Source organism: Somniosus microcephalus, chromosome 8, assembly GCF_052327205.1.
Source record: "Somniosus microcephalus isolate GS21.2 chromosome 8, FLI_Smic_1.0, whole genome shotgun sequence".
NCBI lineage: Eukaryota > Metazoa > Chordata > Chondrichthyes > Squaliformes > Somniosidae > Somniosus > Somniosus microcephalus.
Window position 1 is genome coordinate 19,808,855 of NC_140994.1, and position 17,323 is coordinate 19,826,177.

At 45.0% G+C, this 17,323-nt stretch overlaps 1 protein-coding gene across 1 annotated transcript in view; it reads left to right on the forward strand.

Moving 5' to 3' along the window:
* The first annotated feature begins 351 nt into the window (after positions 1–351).
* Positions 352–17,323, forward strand: part of LOC147113360 (VPS10 domain-containing receptor SorCS1-like) — a 1,462,440-nt gene continuing 1,445,468 nt past the window's right edge. Inside the window, exon 1 of the mRNA XM_085996119.1 lies at positions 352–860. Within this exon, the coding sequence (XP_085852245.1) occupies positions 492–860 (369 nt within the window). The 5' untranslated portion in view covers positions 352–491. The remainder of the gene's footprint in view (positions 861–17,323) is intronic.

Consider the following 17,323-nt stretch of genomic DNA (forward strand, 5'->3'; position numbering starts at 1 on the left):
TGGTTACTAAGAGGCGCTTGTCCTTAAACACAGCGCCTTAACATCTCTGATGAATGAGAGGAAGGCAGAGTGGGTTTGAGCTGCTGAAGGCAGTGCACGCTCTCTCTCTCTCTCTCAAATCGCTCTGGGGTTTTTTTTTTGCAACCTTGTGACCAGGATGGATACAACACGGCACTGAAGCGTTGATAAATGATTGCAGATTGTCCGACACAGTACAGTGGTGGATCTAACTGACTCCGTTCATTAACAATCTCCTTCCTCTCTCTATCCCTCCCCTTTCCTTTTTCCCCATTGGCGCGGCGTTCATCAAACCCTTGAACGTGTGCAGTATCAGTCAGAAGCACTTTATATATATTATTATATATATATATAAAACCCAGTCACACAACTTCTAAGGAGTTGACTGACGTGCCACAGGCAGTGACAGCCACGCTGCTGAAGTTATTTATTTTTGTGTGTGTTGGTCTTCTAGTTGCCCAGGTGTGGGAAGGATGACTGTCCAAACTGTTGCTTCATGCCCGGGGTGCTGGACCCTGCTCGCCGCTCTCGCCTGCCTGGCCTCTGCCCACTGGAGTTGCGCCCTTCTCCCGGCCAGGCAGCCGGGCTCGGCGTATCTGCGGCGTTGGGCGGCGGCGGCGACGGAAGGTTGGGCGAGCCCTCGGTGGCGCCGCGGAGTTTCGGAGGAGTCCCCCGGGCTGGGCGCTCCTGCCCCCGGGCAAGCCGGCAACCCCCGCCCGGAGGCGGCGAAACTCACCAACCCCCGCCCCGAGGAGATGAAACTGACCAGCACGACTTTCGCATTGACCGGGGACTCGGCACACAATCAAGCCATGGTGCATTGGTCCGGCCAGAACAGCAGTGTAAGCAATAGGAATTTAATACCATTAATGTATATTAATCAATCTTACTGCAGAGCCGGTAAACTCGGTTTAGTTTGCATTCATCTGAATAGAGACGTGTTTCTGTTGATCTGAGCGTGTAGACGTGAGAAGTTTATATAGTGCTTCAGTGATAATTATATTTTACTCAAGTTCATGTCGAAGAGTTAGTTCTAGTTTGGACCCCCCTCTGTTGCCGAGCGAAGCTCAGACATGTACACCCTGGATTTGAAAGGGGTGGAGGGTTCTATTCGGTGTGATATTGTGGACTACTCGGAAACCGATTGTGAAATGAAAGGGAGTCTGAAGTCGGATTAGAAAGTGGTCGTTGTTTACCGTAACTGTAACCCTAACCACCCCCCCCCCCACCCAATAATTAACAGCAGTTAGCTGAAGACACAACACAACTCTGATCATCAGTACTAGTTGTTATTTCTGATCATCAATCGTGCTGTGGACTAGCAATAAACTTGGGCAAAAAAAAACCAACGCCGACTGTTATGACCATAACCAGTTTCAAACCCCCTCTTGTTTTAAACTGTCCGATACACGAAACTGCTTCAAAGGAATAATGATGCCTAAGGTGGCAAGTTATTGAGACGTTCATTGGTTCCGGAGCCTTTCTCCCCCCTCCCCATTAAAGGGACACTGCCTCAGTGGGGAGGAGGGGACGAGCCAATCTTTCTCGAATTGATTTGCAAACACGTGCTCCAATGACCCAAATCGCGCGGAGATACATCGGTTGTGACAGTGACCCTGTTGTAAATGACACCCTGGGGTTGTATCTCTGTGTGTACAGTTAACTGGGGAACAAATCTATTAAACTGATATGTTGTACAATCGTTTAACAGAGGGGGGAGTGTATGGTTCTCGTGGTAAGGCCCGTGGTTCTTCCTTTCCCCAAATTGACACGGTTTGCCAAACATTCCGCCCACACCCCAGTCAGTGCACCTTAAAGGAAGTTAACACTGAATAGGATGCCGTTTATAAGGGCCCCCTCCAGTTTGCAGTTTTTTTTAACCGAAGTTCAATGTTATTTTAATACGTGTGGTCATCTCACTTCTGAATTAAAACCAGTTCATAATCATTAATAGCACCAACTCTCCGGGGCTGTTAAGGCAATGTTTCTTTGATATATTTTAGTGCTGATCTGTCATTCCAACTCTTTCTTTTCACTTTTTCTAACCCACTGAAAAGATGTTCCTCTGTCGTGTTATTTATATATGGATTGAGACCCCAACCTCTTTACACGAGTTTTTGAGTTGGCTCCAGTTTGGAATCTTCCCTTGGCTTCAATCGGGCTGGTCTCTTCCACCCCCCCCCCCCCCAAACTCTGAATATTAAGGTGTATACAGTAACGGGGGCATCTTCTGAATGACTCGCTAGTATCCAAACGCTTGAACGGAACATCCCTCTGGGTGGGTTCCAGTTCTCAAAGGCGGTTTAATTCGTCCGAGGCAAAATGCCAAGTGCGCCTTTTTGCAAAGCCCCAAAATCTACAAAAAAAAAGCCAGGAATAATTCGAACCGAGGAGTCAAGTTGAAAACACAGTAAAGGACCAGGCCGATGTTTTATGTTCAATGGTGCTTGGGGGTGGGGGTATGTAACGAGTGGATTTTCCTATTATGGCCAATTCTAGGGTCAAAGGTCTGTAGCCCGATTCTAGGCATCTATAGTCCAGCCACTAGCAAACACCTGGAGGTGAGTCAGAAGCAAAGTTGCACTACCGGGTTGAGTCTTTCCTCTTAGACATGTAGTAAATACTCTCCAAATATGTGACGTTAGATAGGCAATGATTTTGAACTTTGTCTGCGGCACCCCATTGTATCTCTGCACATGCAAAACCCACTACGTCAAGGCTGCCTGTGGAGTCTTGGGATAAGAATAGATCCCGGTGTCTCAGAAAACCCCCACAAGCGAGCGACATGTCAGTGATAACTTGCCATCAATCTATAACCAGTACCTGACCCAGCCTGGCCAGGGAGATCCCCACTGGGCAACACTTGCAAACACTCCTGCTCGCTTTTTGAATGGACTTGAAACTTCAATTTTTAATATGAGAGCAAGTCGTGTCGGGATTGTCTCAACAGCGGCCGGTCCTTGGGGCTTCCGGTCAACAGAAATGATAGTCCTGCCTTGGGAGAGGAGGAGGAGGGCGAGAGCAGGGTTACATAGGAACAGGAGTTGGCCATTCAGCCCCTCGAGCCTGTTCCACCATTCAATGAGATAATGATTGATCTGCGACCTAACCCCATATACTCGCCTTTGGCCCCTGTCCCTTAATACCTTTGGTTAACAAAAATCTATCAATCTCGATTTAAAATGAACAATTGATCCAGCATCAATTGCCGTTTGCAGAAGAGAGTTCCAAACTTCTACCACCCTTTGTGTGTAGAAGTGTTTCCTAATTTCACTCCTGAAAGGTCTGGCTCTAATTTTTAGACTCTGCCCCCTAGTCCTAGGATCCCCAACCATTACTAACAACGGTTAATGTGTTCGGGTAGACAGAAAGGGGCAGTCTTGTTTTAGAATTGGCAGAGGTAGGCACCTTGGTTAATAAGATACAATATGTTTATATATATTTTTTAAAACCACACACAATTTAACCGGAGCTGCTCGCTCTTTCTCTCGGTGTCTCTTCCTTTTCCAATTTATTTGTAATAATAAAAAAATAGCTTGAGACTTTATTTCCAATTCGGGGGGAATATTCTGACCATTGCTGTCCATTCACTCCAGTCATGGGTCAGCACCATAAGTGACTATATTGTCGGAGAACAGGTGTTTAACGCCTCTAAAACAATCCTCCCTTTAATTTGCATTCGATTCCTTGTTTCCCGATCTGTCGAGCCGCCTTATTACAATGCTAACATGTAAAAAAAGGGGTCTGGGCGGAGAATTAATATCGAATATGTGAGGCAGCTCGAACATGGGTTGATGTTCTTTGCTCTGCAACCGGCACAGGGCGACCATTAAAGTCAGACTTTCAACGCATGGGTGCGATTAAAAAAAAAGCCGCTTGTGCTTTAAGAGTGGGATCTCAATTCGCCAAGTTGTGCCAGAGAATGGGTTGCATGCACCACACACCATCTGCCAGCAGGGACCCGTCGCTCCACTTGCCTTTAATTCGCACATTTTGAAGTTTTTATTTATATTTAAAAGTTTAATGGGCGGATTTATTATTGGCAACGCCGTAAAAAGGAAGCCACGTGTTTACTTTTTTTTTACACACAAACAAGAAATGGACATTTCTGCCTAATTGCTTTTGGCAGTTTTCACGTTTGTTTTACGGCGAGTGTCTACCGAGAGCCGTAAAGTTTAACTGATTGAAATTAAAAAAAGACTAATCGCTTGGATTAAGGATGGCCAATAAAAGACCTCTCTGTGCGTGTGTGTGTAGAATAGAAATTAAGTCACCGGATATATGTGTAGGCAAATTGTCACAACCCCCTCCCCTGACTATTTGAACCTACCAATCGATGCAGATCAATAGAACTGATGGAGGGGATCAATAAATGTGCTGGTACATGGTTCTCTGGAGAGCGGCATCCTTTGGTCCGAGTGCCCTCCTCCTCCTGAGCGCTGTGGTTTATATGCGGCGGAATTTCCTGGAGATTTGTAGCATCAATGTGGCCGGGCCCAGTTTATGGCGCCAAAAAAAAGGTTCCAGGAAATTCTGGCCGTCGCTAACTTCACCCATTACTTACGCCACTCCCAAATTCCTTGAGCTTTATTCTGCCGCTCAGCCATTTCCCTGGGTGGAAACAGAGTTGCCCAATCTAATTAACTCCCCCATTAAAACCAATAGCCAGTTGGGTTGCCAACTCTGGTTGAATGTATTCCTGTAGCTTTCATCATGTCTGCCTCCAACTACCTCGCCCAGTCAGACAGCCTTTTTTCCACTCTTTCCCCCCCCCCCCTCCAATATTTTTATGACTGATGAACCACAATTTTTTTTTACTGTTCCTGTGATTTTTCTCCCGGATTTGCTCCCAGCGGTGCCTGGAGATTAATCTTCAATTTCTGGAGACTCCAGGGCAATCCTGGCGGGTTGGCAACCCTAACAGTGAGGTACAGTTTGCCGAATTAAAGCCACTGAGATCGCCATGACCGGTTGGATGGTTGCAGAATGGCGCTGGTGGGCTGAGTATGTATAGGAACCATAAAAGGGATGCATTTAACAGAAGCGACGTAGCTTCTGGGCATTATAATACAGTTTCTATCTGAATTCTACATTTTTCTTACGCGAATGTCATTTGTACTTGGTTTTTCACACTGCTAGATGTTGTAATCGGGAGGGGAAATTAGGGTAATTCTTAACACTGTGAATTTGCTGCTGGGGGTGACAGTTTTCTGCATTGCTTCTGAAATCGCTTTCTGACGTCGATCAGGGGTAAAGTACAGCACCTCTTAAAATCCACAGCTCCCAGCCATAGCCTCGTGATACTGTGTGAGAGTTACAGAAGAACTGTTTATTTTTCCTAATAATATTTGGTCTTATGCCAGTATTTATTCCTGTATCTTTATACCTTTTCAATAACTTGCTGCCGGCTGGATATAAAATAAATAAACAGATAAATTAGGTTGAAATTCCAGCAAAACTCAACAAGCAAAATTAATTTATTATCCATTGGCCGCACAGCTCCCGATCTGCCGCTAGGCTTGATGCGGCTAATTCCAATTATTCTTCCAGCAAATTGTGGTGCAAATTCACCACTGGAACATCAAGGAGCACAGCCAACTAACTTATGGGGCTCGATTTTCATTGGGCCGTTGAGGCGGGATTGGAGGCGTGTGGGAGGGGGGGTTAAAATCGGGGAGCACGAACCCATCCTGCCCCCAACCCGCTTCCATGCCAGTTTCAGGCGGGTACCTGACCTGTGCTGGGAGCCGAGGCGGGAAGGGGATTAGTGACAATTAACTGCCTGTTAACAGATAGTTAACAGGCAGTTTTTAGCCTAATCCCTATTTTTATTGCTGAAGTGTGGGATTCCCGACGGCTCCAAACCACGCCAAGTTAGCGAGGCGGACCGTCGGGCTGAAGGGCTTGGAGGGTTCGAGATGTCAGTGTTCAGGTGAGTGATGGGTGCACAAGTGCAGAGGTAAGTGTGTTTGGTGTGTGTAAAGTGTTTAAAGGAGCTTTACTTACCTTTACAGCCTTCCTTCCTTCAGGTCTATGGGAGTCCCTCATCTCACCGGCACAGAAAGCAGAATGGCCGCGAGCTGTCAAAAGTTGTAGCATTCAGCTTTCTGTTCCGGAGAGATCTCTAAATCAACCTGAGAGGAAGGAATTAACTTAGTGTACAGATTGTCAGTGTTTGACAGCTTCAAAGAACTGTCGCTGATATTTCATCTGTCAAAAGCTCTTGACAGATGAAATGTCAATCTGTGACGTCACCTGTTGCCAGGTGGCCCTTAATTGGCCTGCTGAGCCCGCTGGGCGAGCTCAACAAGGTCAATCAAGTGAAAATCGCGTGGGTTGGCCACAACTCGATGGAGGCGGGACTACAACTCCAAAAGCTATAGTCCCGCCTCCTACACGCCTCCAGTATCAAAATCCAGCCCATGGTGTTTGTCACCAATATCGCCATTGCAGTGAATTCTGGGCCAATACTAGGTGGTCCTTTGAAGCAGTAAGGACACAGGATATTCCCAATCAATATTTTCCCCATTCTTAACTCGTGCTTTTAACAACCTTCTGGGCTTCACCTACTCCCGCTCATCATTGTCGGTTGACAATCATCGGCGCTCCTGTAACTCTCTTCCACACCTCTTCATTCATCATGTGTGGTGGTAAATCTTCTTGTGGAAGGGGGCATTAAACCCTGGTGTTGTGTTTCGGACTGCCTCTGGTTGCTCTTTCATTGGCTTGTTGTGTACTGCAGCTGTGTCCCGGTTTACAGGTTGTGGATGCCCTGGGTGAATCGAAGGATTAGCTCCTCCGCCTTTTGATGGCATCTCGTCCATCGAGGGTCCCACTGCCCTCCTCCAGGTGGTCATCCACCCGGGAGAAGCCGTTGGACCCTTCTGCAGGTAGCACTGTCTACTGTCATTACAGTAGCAGGTTTTAGCACCAGACCTGACTCCCGCGCATAGCCAGCCACAGGATAACATGCACCATGCACTGCAGATATGTATACATTTTACGGGTATCAAAGAATCTGGAGCAAAGGCAGGTAACTGCAGTTGAAGTACAGATCAGCCAGGATCTAATTGAATGGTGGAGCAGGCTCAAGGGGCTGAATGGCTTACTCCTGTTTACTGTGTTGTTAAATAAACATGAACGGTCTTTATTCCAATTCTGAATGCAAGGGTTGGACAGTAGCTTTAGTCACCTTCTGGTATCTGTCCAGAAGTTAGTCACTTGAAAACATGCTGGGATATACTGTATCCAGTGGATGGCTTTGTGAGTGGTTGGGTAAACCTATCTTATTCTGTGCTGTGTTCGGGGGGTTAACTGAAACTGCTAACGTTTGTGCGAAGAGCGAGGGCTACAAATTAAATACATTGTGAACAATGGAGGAGTTGGGTACAAAATGTTTATATGTAAATTTAAAGGGCCATTATCATCATAAAAGTGTTGGCAAACTTTTTTAACGTTTACAAGCACAACTGACGCAAATCGTGTCAACACCTCATCACGTCACTTGCACATGAAAGTTGCACGTGGCTCTTTTTTTGCACGAGAAAAGGTTTCCCACTTTTGTGAAAGCAATGATCCTTTTAACGTGTGTCATTACAGTTAACATTCTATTCATACAGACCTGGACTGTTGTAGTACTTGACTTCTGCCAATAGGTGAGACTAGTGTGTGTTTAAATCCACCAGCAACATCTTCTGGTAGGAATTGAGTACCATTGCAGAGCAATGCATTATATTCCAGGTATCCATGAAGAAACGATTCTGGTTGTTTCATTGCTCTGCATCAAAGCTGCTGCTGTGAGATCAAGAAAAATCACAGATCATAACGGGAAGTAAAATTTGATATTTAAAAGGTGACCATGTATGCCTGTACTCGTCTGATGCAATGATAAATGAGACGTGGTTTTGTCTTGATTTAAGCACAAAGAACTTGGGTTTAGCGATAGTCTCCAATCCCTGGTGTGCTAAAACTCCATAATAAATGCTATCTCATCCATTAATGCTAAGGCATGTCGTACATTGTGAATGTAAGTAATGATGTTATGTCATTGAAACAGTAGTCGAAACATCAGTAGAGGAATTTGTCAAGAGACAAGTGCAGATAAATGCAATTCACCTAATTACTATATTGTCAATTGTAGTCAAGCATGAACATCCTTTTGCTATGCTATCTGCTGATGCAAGCTGCTCACTACAGGGAGTGAGAAGTAATTTGTCAAAGACAGGCAGTTCATACAGTTGAAAAGGCCGTGATTGGTTTGGTTAAAATTCCACCAATTTATTTTCCTCGGGGAAGGAAACTTTTAATTTACTTGTCCAGTTAGAAAATGATTCTATTTCCATTGCATTTTAAATACACATTTGCTCTAACTACTAAAGAACAATCCCTAGTTGGTTCAGAGTGCACTCTCCTTTGCATTCCACACATTGGCTACTGGCTCTTATGTTATCTCATACTATGCGTCCTTCTTCCAAATATCTAACTTAAATTCTATTTATCTATCTGTCATCACTGCATACAATATATTTTTCATTCCTTACCTCGTGGTAATTCAAATGTTCCTTTTTAGAACAGATGAACCTGTCTTCTAAGGCTTGTAAATGCACTGCTTGGTGCTATGTAGACCAGAAAGGTTCCAGATTGGATGTTTCGATGTTGCTTGTGGACAGAATTGGGCTTGCCTGTAACGAAATAGCTGACCACTCTCAACCTGAGCTCATAGATTAAGCATGTCTATTTAGTTGAAGTACTGGAGGGCACTTGTGAAATTATACCACAATATGAGGCATCACCAGGGAAATGGAATGTGGGGGGGGGGGGGGTGGGGAGAGAAGGTTTGTGGAGAATTTCCATTTAATCTAAAGGGTGTGCCTTACGTTTGGACTTGCTCACTGATCTTTAGAAAGTGAGCCAGAATTCGATTACTAATGACCTGACATAGTGGATCAAGCCAAGTGGTGTTTGCAGTGCACCACCTATGGGCAGTTGGCCCAAGAACTGCTTCAAGATTGGATTTTGGCCACTGTCGTGCAGGTCTCGCATAAGCAGTGACCACGTCCAAATCAATTTATTGAATTACCTTTTGAGATGAAAAGCCAGGCAGATTCCCCAGCCCCTTTATAAAAAATTTTTTTATGAGCTGACTGTTCCTGGAGCCAGTCAATGTGCTGCTCCAGTAGCAGCAGCTTGCTTTGATGTGGCTGCCTAGACGCACTCCTATTCTCTGTAGCGATGGCAGCATCAGTACTACATACGTGTGCACTCATCAAAATGACATGGTCAGGTCAGCCTGGGGTACAAGGAATGACCCAACCGCTCCCCCCCCCCCCCTTGCCCACAACCCCTACAATGCATCTGGTTAATAGGAAGACTGGCTGCATGTTAAAAGGTAAATGTGGGAGAATAGCACAGCTAGAAAAAAGAAAGAACTTGCATTTATATAGCACCTTTCATGACCTCCAGATCTCCAAAGTGCTTCACAGGCAATTAAATATTTTTGACGTGTAGTCACGTAATATAGGGAAATGTGGCAGCCAATTTACGCACAGCAAGGTCCCACAAACAGCAATGCGATAAATGATCAGATATTCGGTTTTGGTTGAGGGATAAATATTGGCCGAGACAGGGGACAACTCCCTTGTTCTTCGATTTTTGGTGCCATGGGATCTTTTATGCCGACTTCAGCGGGCAGCCAGGCACTTGGTTTAACATCTCATCCGAAAGACGGGCACCTCCGACAGTGCAGCATTTCCTCAGTGCTGCACTGGAGGGTCAGCCTGGATTATGTGCTGAAGTCTCTGGAGTGGGGCTTGGACCTGTGAGCTTCTGTCTCCTGAGGAGAGAGTCCTACTGTTGAGCCACGGTTGGCACCTAAAGTTAAGGCGCTCTCCCAAGACCTGGGTAGGCAAGGAAAAGCAGGCAGCCCAACGGGCGGAAGAATTGAAGTAGGCAACCCAGCCCCTTTCAAATGAGAGATGATCCACGGTCCAGGAACTGTTCAGAAGGGGTGGGGGGAGGAAAATTAAATTAAACTGAGTGGGAACAGGGAGGTATCAAACACAGTGGAATAATTGGTAAATGTAACAAATGTGCACACACGCTACTGAACTTGTGTGCATGTTTTTTTATATACATTGGCCATCAATATTTTAGCACCAAAGCTTTGCTCCAGGCGTCTCAATTGCCCTCCTTTTGTTGCAGTGTAACAGTGGTGCCCACAAATGTTGGAAAACTGATTTTCTAGCATGGCATGAATTAGTAGAAGAGACTGTAATTCAACTGTGCCGCCCCCCCCCCTCCAATTTTCCTTGAGGAGTTGTATCAAAGCATTGTTACTGTTAACTTGAATGGAGCTGACTATCCTTTAAGAATGGGATGGCATGTGCAATTGTCGTGGGAGTTGAGAACAGTGCGTTCTTTCTGCAGCACAGCCACTGTACTGTTTAAACTCGAGGAGGGGGTGTCAAATCATGGCACTGCTACTACAGAATTCTTATGAACATGAAACACCTGCTTACTTCCCTGAAATGGTGTGCGTGGACTCACGTATCTGTAATACTTTATCGCTGGTTAGAAATGGCCTGCTTTAGATTCATTTGCATTTCAGTCAATTTGTGTTCTGTGTCAACGTGCATTTATTTTAGTCACTAAAATGAATGGAGTGGATCCTGTTTAGAGGGAGTTTTAACTCTGTGCATAGCTGTGTTGGACCTTGCTCAGCGCATTGCAACCGTTTTGGAGTCTTTCTGTGCAATAGTGTGCCGCACCTTCCATCATTTCTGTCCATTTTGAGGACCCCATTTCAGTGTGAAATGCAACAAATGTTTTTCTTGTTTCTTAAATACGTCATAAATTAAACTAAATGAAGACTTGGTGGCATAAAGGGTTACTGCGCTGCTCTTCTGCCTGGAGGAGCTGGGTTTAAACACAGCCTAACTTCTGGTGTTCAAAGTATGCTCTTTCCACCAGCTGTCTTTAAGTAAAATGATTTACCCAGAGAGTGGTTAGAATATGGAACTCGCTACCACATGGAGTCGCTGAGGTGAATAGCATAGATGCATTTAAGGGGATGCTAGATACAAAGACGAGGGAGAAAGGAACCGATAAATATGTTGATAGAGTGGGAGGAGGCTTGTGTGGCGCATAATCACCGGTATAGACCAGCAGGGCTGAATGGCCTGTTTCTGTGCTGTAAATTCGATGTAAATCTCCGTACAGCCACGTAAACATGAGGTGACGCAGTTTTCTCCCAGTTTCAAGCAAGCGCGGGCAAACAGCGCAAAAGTACCTCTTAATTTGGCGCTATAATTAGCAATCTCCACTCCGAAAAGAAACAAGATTTGAAGAAGGTGAGGGGGGAAAAAACCCCAGAAATACTATCTGTCTGAACAGATAGTGGACATAACTCAGGGGGCAGAAACTGACCAACTGCACACTTCTACAGACGAAGCCTCTTTTATAGAACTGGTAAGAGCAGGAAATATTCATTCCATTCAGTTGTTCATCCTAGAATTCAATAATCATGAAGGAGATTTTGCAGCAGATTTCTGTAACCAGTTATATTATTAAAAGCTCAAAGATCTAATCTGACTCCTCCAGTATCTCAAGTGAATTTATCCGGTGAGTAGCTGAAGGAAGATCCTATGTTTGATGCCTTGTCTGTGTGGAGTTTGTTGATCTCGGCAGGGGGGCTGGGGGTGGGCTACAATTGACCTCAGTACCTCTGTGTTGGGGAGTGGGGTAATTGGCCAGGCTGTTGTAGATTTTTATCCAGCAACTCCTGCTGAGTGTAAGTGTGGACATTCAAGTTAGGCAGGGCTGTGATGCACTCCATGATCGAACAGCCTGTTGATACTCACTGTCCTGGTTCAGACCTGAATAATAGCCACTAGGGTGAGGTCTTTAGTAAAGTTGGGGGGGGGGGCGGGGAGGGAGGGAACATTTAAAGTCTGATCTGAAGACTGCAAAGTCACGTATTATACAAAATTTAATGTACTCCATGTGTGAAGGTGAATTATAAAGTAGTGTGCAATAATTCATCTTGATTTTTGGCTAATATGTACAGCTTGTGAGTAAACTATACAGGTCTAAAACCATCGCAGAATCTCCTCTCTCTCTCTTGTTCACCTGCCCAAAACACATTACTTTATAATTCAGCCTGTTTTTTAAAAAATGTTATTGCTCCCCTTGCTTGAATGTATCCTCCATCTCACTCTCTCCAGCTGATGGAATTCCATGGCTTGGACTTCACCAGGTTGAAGGAGATTGGGAAGGGGGAAAATGTTGAAACTAGGCAGGGGAAGAAGGAAACCTACAGATAGAATATAGTGTGGAGGATGAATTCTTGGAATGTATGTGAGATGGTTTCCTGGATCAGTATGTGGAGGAACCAACCAGGGAACAGGCTATTCTGGATCTGGTACTGTGTAATGAGAAAGGGCTAATCAATAATCTTGTGGTAAAGGAGCCTTTAGGGACAAGTGACCATAATATGATTGAATTTTATATTAAGTTTGAGAGTGATGTAGTCCAATCTGAAACTAAGGTCTTCAATCTAAACAGAGGAAACTACAAGGGTATGAGGGACAAGTTGGCCATGGTAGATTGGGAGACTACACTAAAAGGTATGAAGGTGGACATACAATGGCTAACATAATAATGCATCCTTTGCAACAAACATATATTCCTCTAGGGCATAAAAACCCAAAAGGAAAAGTGATCCAACCTTGGCTAACAAAAGAAATTAAAGCTAATATTAAGTCAAAGGAAGAAGCTTATAAAGTTGCCAGAAAAAGCGGTCAGCCTGAGGATTGGGATCTTTTTAGAAATCAGCAAAGGGGGACCAAGAAATTGATAAAGAAAGGGAAAATGGAATACGAACACAAACTAGCGAAAAATATAAAAACTGATTGTAAAAGCTTCTATAGGTATGTGAAAAGGAAAAGACTGGTGAAGGTAAATGTAGGTCCTTTACAGTCAGAGACGGGAGAATTTATAATGGGGAATGAGGAAATGGCAGAGAAATTAAATAAATACTTTGTTTCTGCCTTCACAGAGGAAGACACAAAAAACCTCCCAGAAATACGAGAAAACCAAGGGTGTGGCGAGAATGAGGAACTTAAAAAAACAGTACTAGCAAAATTAATGGGACTAAAAGTCAATAAATCCCAAGGACCGGATGACCTACATCCTAGGGTTTTGAAAGAGCTGGCCATTGGGATAGTGGACACATTGATTTTCGTCTTCCAAAATTCTATAGATTCTGGAACGGTTCCTGCAGATTGGAGGATAGCAAATGTAACCCCGCTATTTAAGAAAGGAGGGAGAGAGAAAACAGGGAACTACAGACCTGTTAGCCTCACATCAGTAGTTGGGAAAATGCTGGAATCTATTATAAAGGATGCAATTACTGGGCACTTAGAAACTAATAGTAAGATTGGGCAGAGTCAACATGGATTTATGAAAGGGAAATCCTGTTTGACAAACCTATTGGAGTTCTTTGAGGATGTAACTAATGGAGTAGACAAAGGGGAACCGGTAGATGTGGCGTATTTGGATTTTCAGAAGGCCTTCGATAAGGTCCTACACAAGAGGTTGGTGAACAAAATTAGGGCACATGGAATTGGGGGTAATATACTAACATGGATTGAGAATTGGTTAACAGACAGAAAACAAAGAGTAGTGATAAACGGGTCTTTTTCAGGATGGCAGACTGTGACTAGTGGGGTACCGCAAGGATCGGTGCTTGGGCCCCAGCTATTCACAATCTATATCAATGATTTGGATGAGGGGACTAAATGTAACATTTCCAAATTTGCTGATGATACAAAGCTAGGTGGCAGGGTCAGTTGTGAAGAGGATGTGAAGAGGCTTCAAGGGATCTCAACAGGCTCAGTGAGTGGGCGAGAACATGGCAGATGGAATATAATGTGGATAAATGTGAAGTTATCCACTTTGATAGAAAAAACAGAAAGGCAGAGTATTTCCTAAATGGTGAAAGATTGGAGAATGCAGATGCTCAAAGGGACCTGGGTGTCCTTGTACATGAGTCACTGAAAGTGAATGTGCAGGTGCAGCAAGCCATTAAGAAGGCAAATGGTATGCTGGCCTTCATTACAAGAGGATTTGAGTACAGGAGTAAAGAAGTCTTACTCCAATTATATAGAGCCTTGGTGAGACCACACCTGGAGTACTGTGTACAATTTTGGTCTCCTTACCAAAGGAAGGATATACTTGCCATAAAGGGAGTGCAACGAAGGTTCACGAGATTGATTCCTGGGATGGCGGGACTGTCGTATGAGAAGAGATTGAGTAAACTAGGCCTGTATTCTCTTGAATTCAGAAAAATTAGAGGGGATCTCATTGAAGTATACAAAATTATTACAGGACTTGATAGGGTGGATGCTGGGAGAATGTTTCCATTGGCTGGGGAGTCTAGAACCAGGGGCCACAGCCTCAGGATAAAGGATAGGCCATTCAGGACTGAGATGAGAAGAAATTTCTACACCCAGAGGGTGGTGAATCTTTGGAATTCTCTACCCCAGAGGGCTGTGGAGGCTCAGTCATTGGGTATATGCAAAACAGAAGTCGATAGGTTTCTGACTAGTAAGGGCATCAAGGGATATGGCGATAGGACCGGTGAATGGAATTGAGGCAGAAGATCAGCCATGATCTCATTGAATGGCGGAGCAGGCTCGAAGGGCCGAATGGCCGACTCCTGCTCCTATATCTTATGTTCTTAGAAGGTCCTGAATTCACGCGCCATAGAGACAACATCAACCACTGATTACAACTCTGCTGTATGCCAGTTGCCTCCACTACTGCCCCTCCATGCCCACCAGGAGGAGGGGGAACAAGCTCTTAATTGCTTACTGTCCCTTTAGAAAGAAAGGACTTGCATTTATATAATTTTCTGGGCGAAATGGTTTCCTTAGGTGCTGTACTAGTCTATGATTCTACATTCTCAGGACGTCCCAAAGCGCCTCACAGCCAATGAAGTATTTTTGAAGTGTAGTCACTGTTGTAATGTAGGAAATGCAGCGGCCAATTTGCGCACAGCATGCTCCCATGAGCAGCAACATGATAATGACCGGATAATCTGTTTTAGTGAAGTTGGTTGAGGGATAAATATTGGCCAGGACACCAGGGGCAACTCCCCTGCTCTTCTTCGAAATAGTGTCATGGGATCTTTTACAGCCACCTGAGAGAGCAGACGGGGGGCCTCGGTTTCACGTCTCATCCGAAAGACGGCACCTCCGACAGCGTAGCACTCCCTCAGCACTGCACTGGGAGTGTCGTCCTGGATTATGTGCTCAAGTCTCTGGAGTGGGACTTGAACCCGCAACCTTCTGACAGAGAAAGTCGAGAGTGCTGCCCACTGAGCCACGACTGATTAAAAAGCTGCACATTCTGGAAACGTGAAAGCAAACCAGAAAATACAAATCAGTTGGCACCAGTGGAGACAACAGACAGATTCATGTTTTAGGCCAGACTTAAAGGAAGGGTCTGGCCCAAAGTTATGGCCTGTCTGTGTTCCCAGCATTTTCTGATTTTGCTTGATATGCATGTACTGTTGTGCCTATTAAAAAATCATAATCGTGGACCTCCATTTTCTGGCCTTCCCTTCCAGATGGGGGAGGTTGGATGCAAGCTAAGAACGAGTGTGTCATTGGCTCGAATAAATGGGCTAAGTGCTTGGCCTTCCTGGAGCCAGGGACCATAAAAGATTTTATTTTGTTGGGTAGGGACACTTTACATTCGGCGCCAGAGGCTCTGCGCTTCCAGTAGCATGAGGGTCGTGCTGTGGGAAGGACTATCGCTGTCTTATTTATATTCTAGCATAAGTGGGCCTGACACTGACTGCAGCACTGCAATATAAACGGGGGCAAGTGCCATGGCCCTCTTTTGAAATCTTCAGGTTGTAAAGATTCTTTGCCGGCCTCATTGACTGGGAACCGCACCGCTGTCATCCAGGAAAGATTGACGTTCACAAGTGTGCAGAAGGAGCCTTCAAACGCTGCCCTGGGCAGGATTCCAAACACACACACAATATTCTTGTCTTTCATGTTATTGGTAATGACTGCACAGTAATGCATGCAAAACGCTGAATGCTTCAGAGCACAAAGTGCACTCTGTGCCTTGACTTGCCCTCCTTCCACCACACACACACACACACACACACACACACACACACACACACACACACAGCCCGAAAGCCTCCTCGCATACAGAAGACAAATTTGCATTGCTTGGCGTGGTTCGTGCAGCCCTCCCTGCATGTTTTTAGCCTTGGGCGAAAGCTCTGACGTTACGTAAACATTTAACATCCTTGCCTTTTACACTACAGATGTAACACCATTAAAATAATAATAGTTTTGAAAATATCATGATTGTCACAGTGGGGTGGCTTATTTACCAGATGACTTCTTTCAGCAGCTTCTCTGCTCTGCCATTGTAACATTGCTCACCACATTCAGCACTTGCTTGGCACGAAGTGCATTTTTTAAGACTTTTTTTTTTCTTTTGTGAGTTTCTTACGCTCATCAGTCTGAGGGATAATAGTTCTGGGAAATGGAACGCTTTCCACTTTCAGCATCCAGCGCTGGCACCAAGTGCTCACAAGCCAAATAGAGCGTGATTTGAAGAATAAAATTCCTTCTGCTACGTAACATAAAAGGGAACCCAATAATCTTTTATTAAACATATAAAAGGACAGTTAAAGGAACGGTGGGGCCGTTTAGGGCCAAAAAAGGGAATCTTCTTGTGGAGGCAGAGGACACGACTGAGGTCCTGAATGAGTACCTTGCATCTGTCTTCATAAAAGAAGAGGATGAAATTAGTATCTGAGCAGAGGAGGAGGCAGGGGTGGGGGGGGGGTGGGGGGAGTAGTGATGTTGGATAGGATAAAAATAGACAGAAAGGAGCTGCTAAATAGGTTGGCATCACTCCAAGTTAACTAGTCACACGGTCCAGATGGGTTGCATCCTAAAAAACAACAGAAAATGCTGGAACCACTCAGCAGGTCAGGCAGCATCGAGGAGAGAGAAACAGGGTCAACGTTTCGAGCCGGGGGACCCTTCGTCAGGGACTCGAAACGTTGACCCTGTTTCTCTCTCCTCGATGCTGCCTGACCTGCCGGAGTGTTTCCAGCATTTTCTGCTGTTGTTTCAGGTTTTCCGCATCCGCAGTAATTTCGTTATTTTATTCGGGATGCAGCCTAGGTTGCTGAGGGCAGCTAGGATGGAGGTAGCAGAAGCTCTGACCACAATCTTTCAATCCTCCTTGGACATTGGAGTAGTGCCAGAGG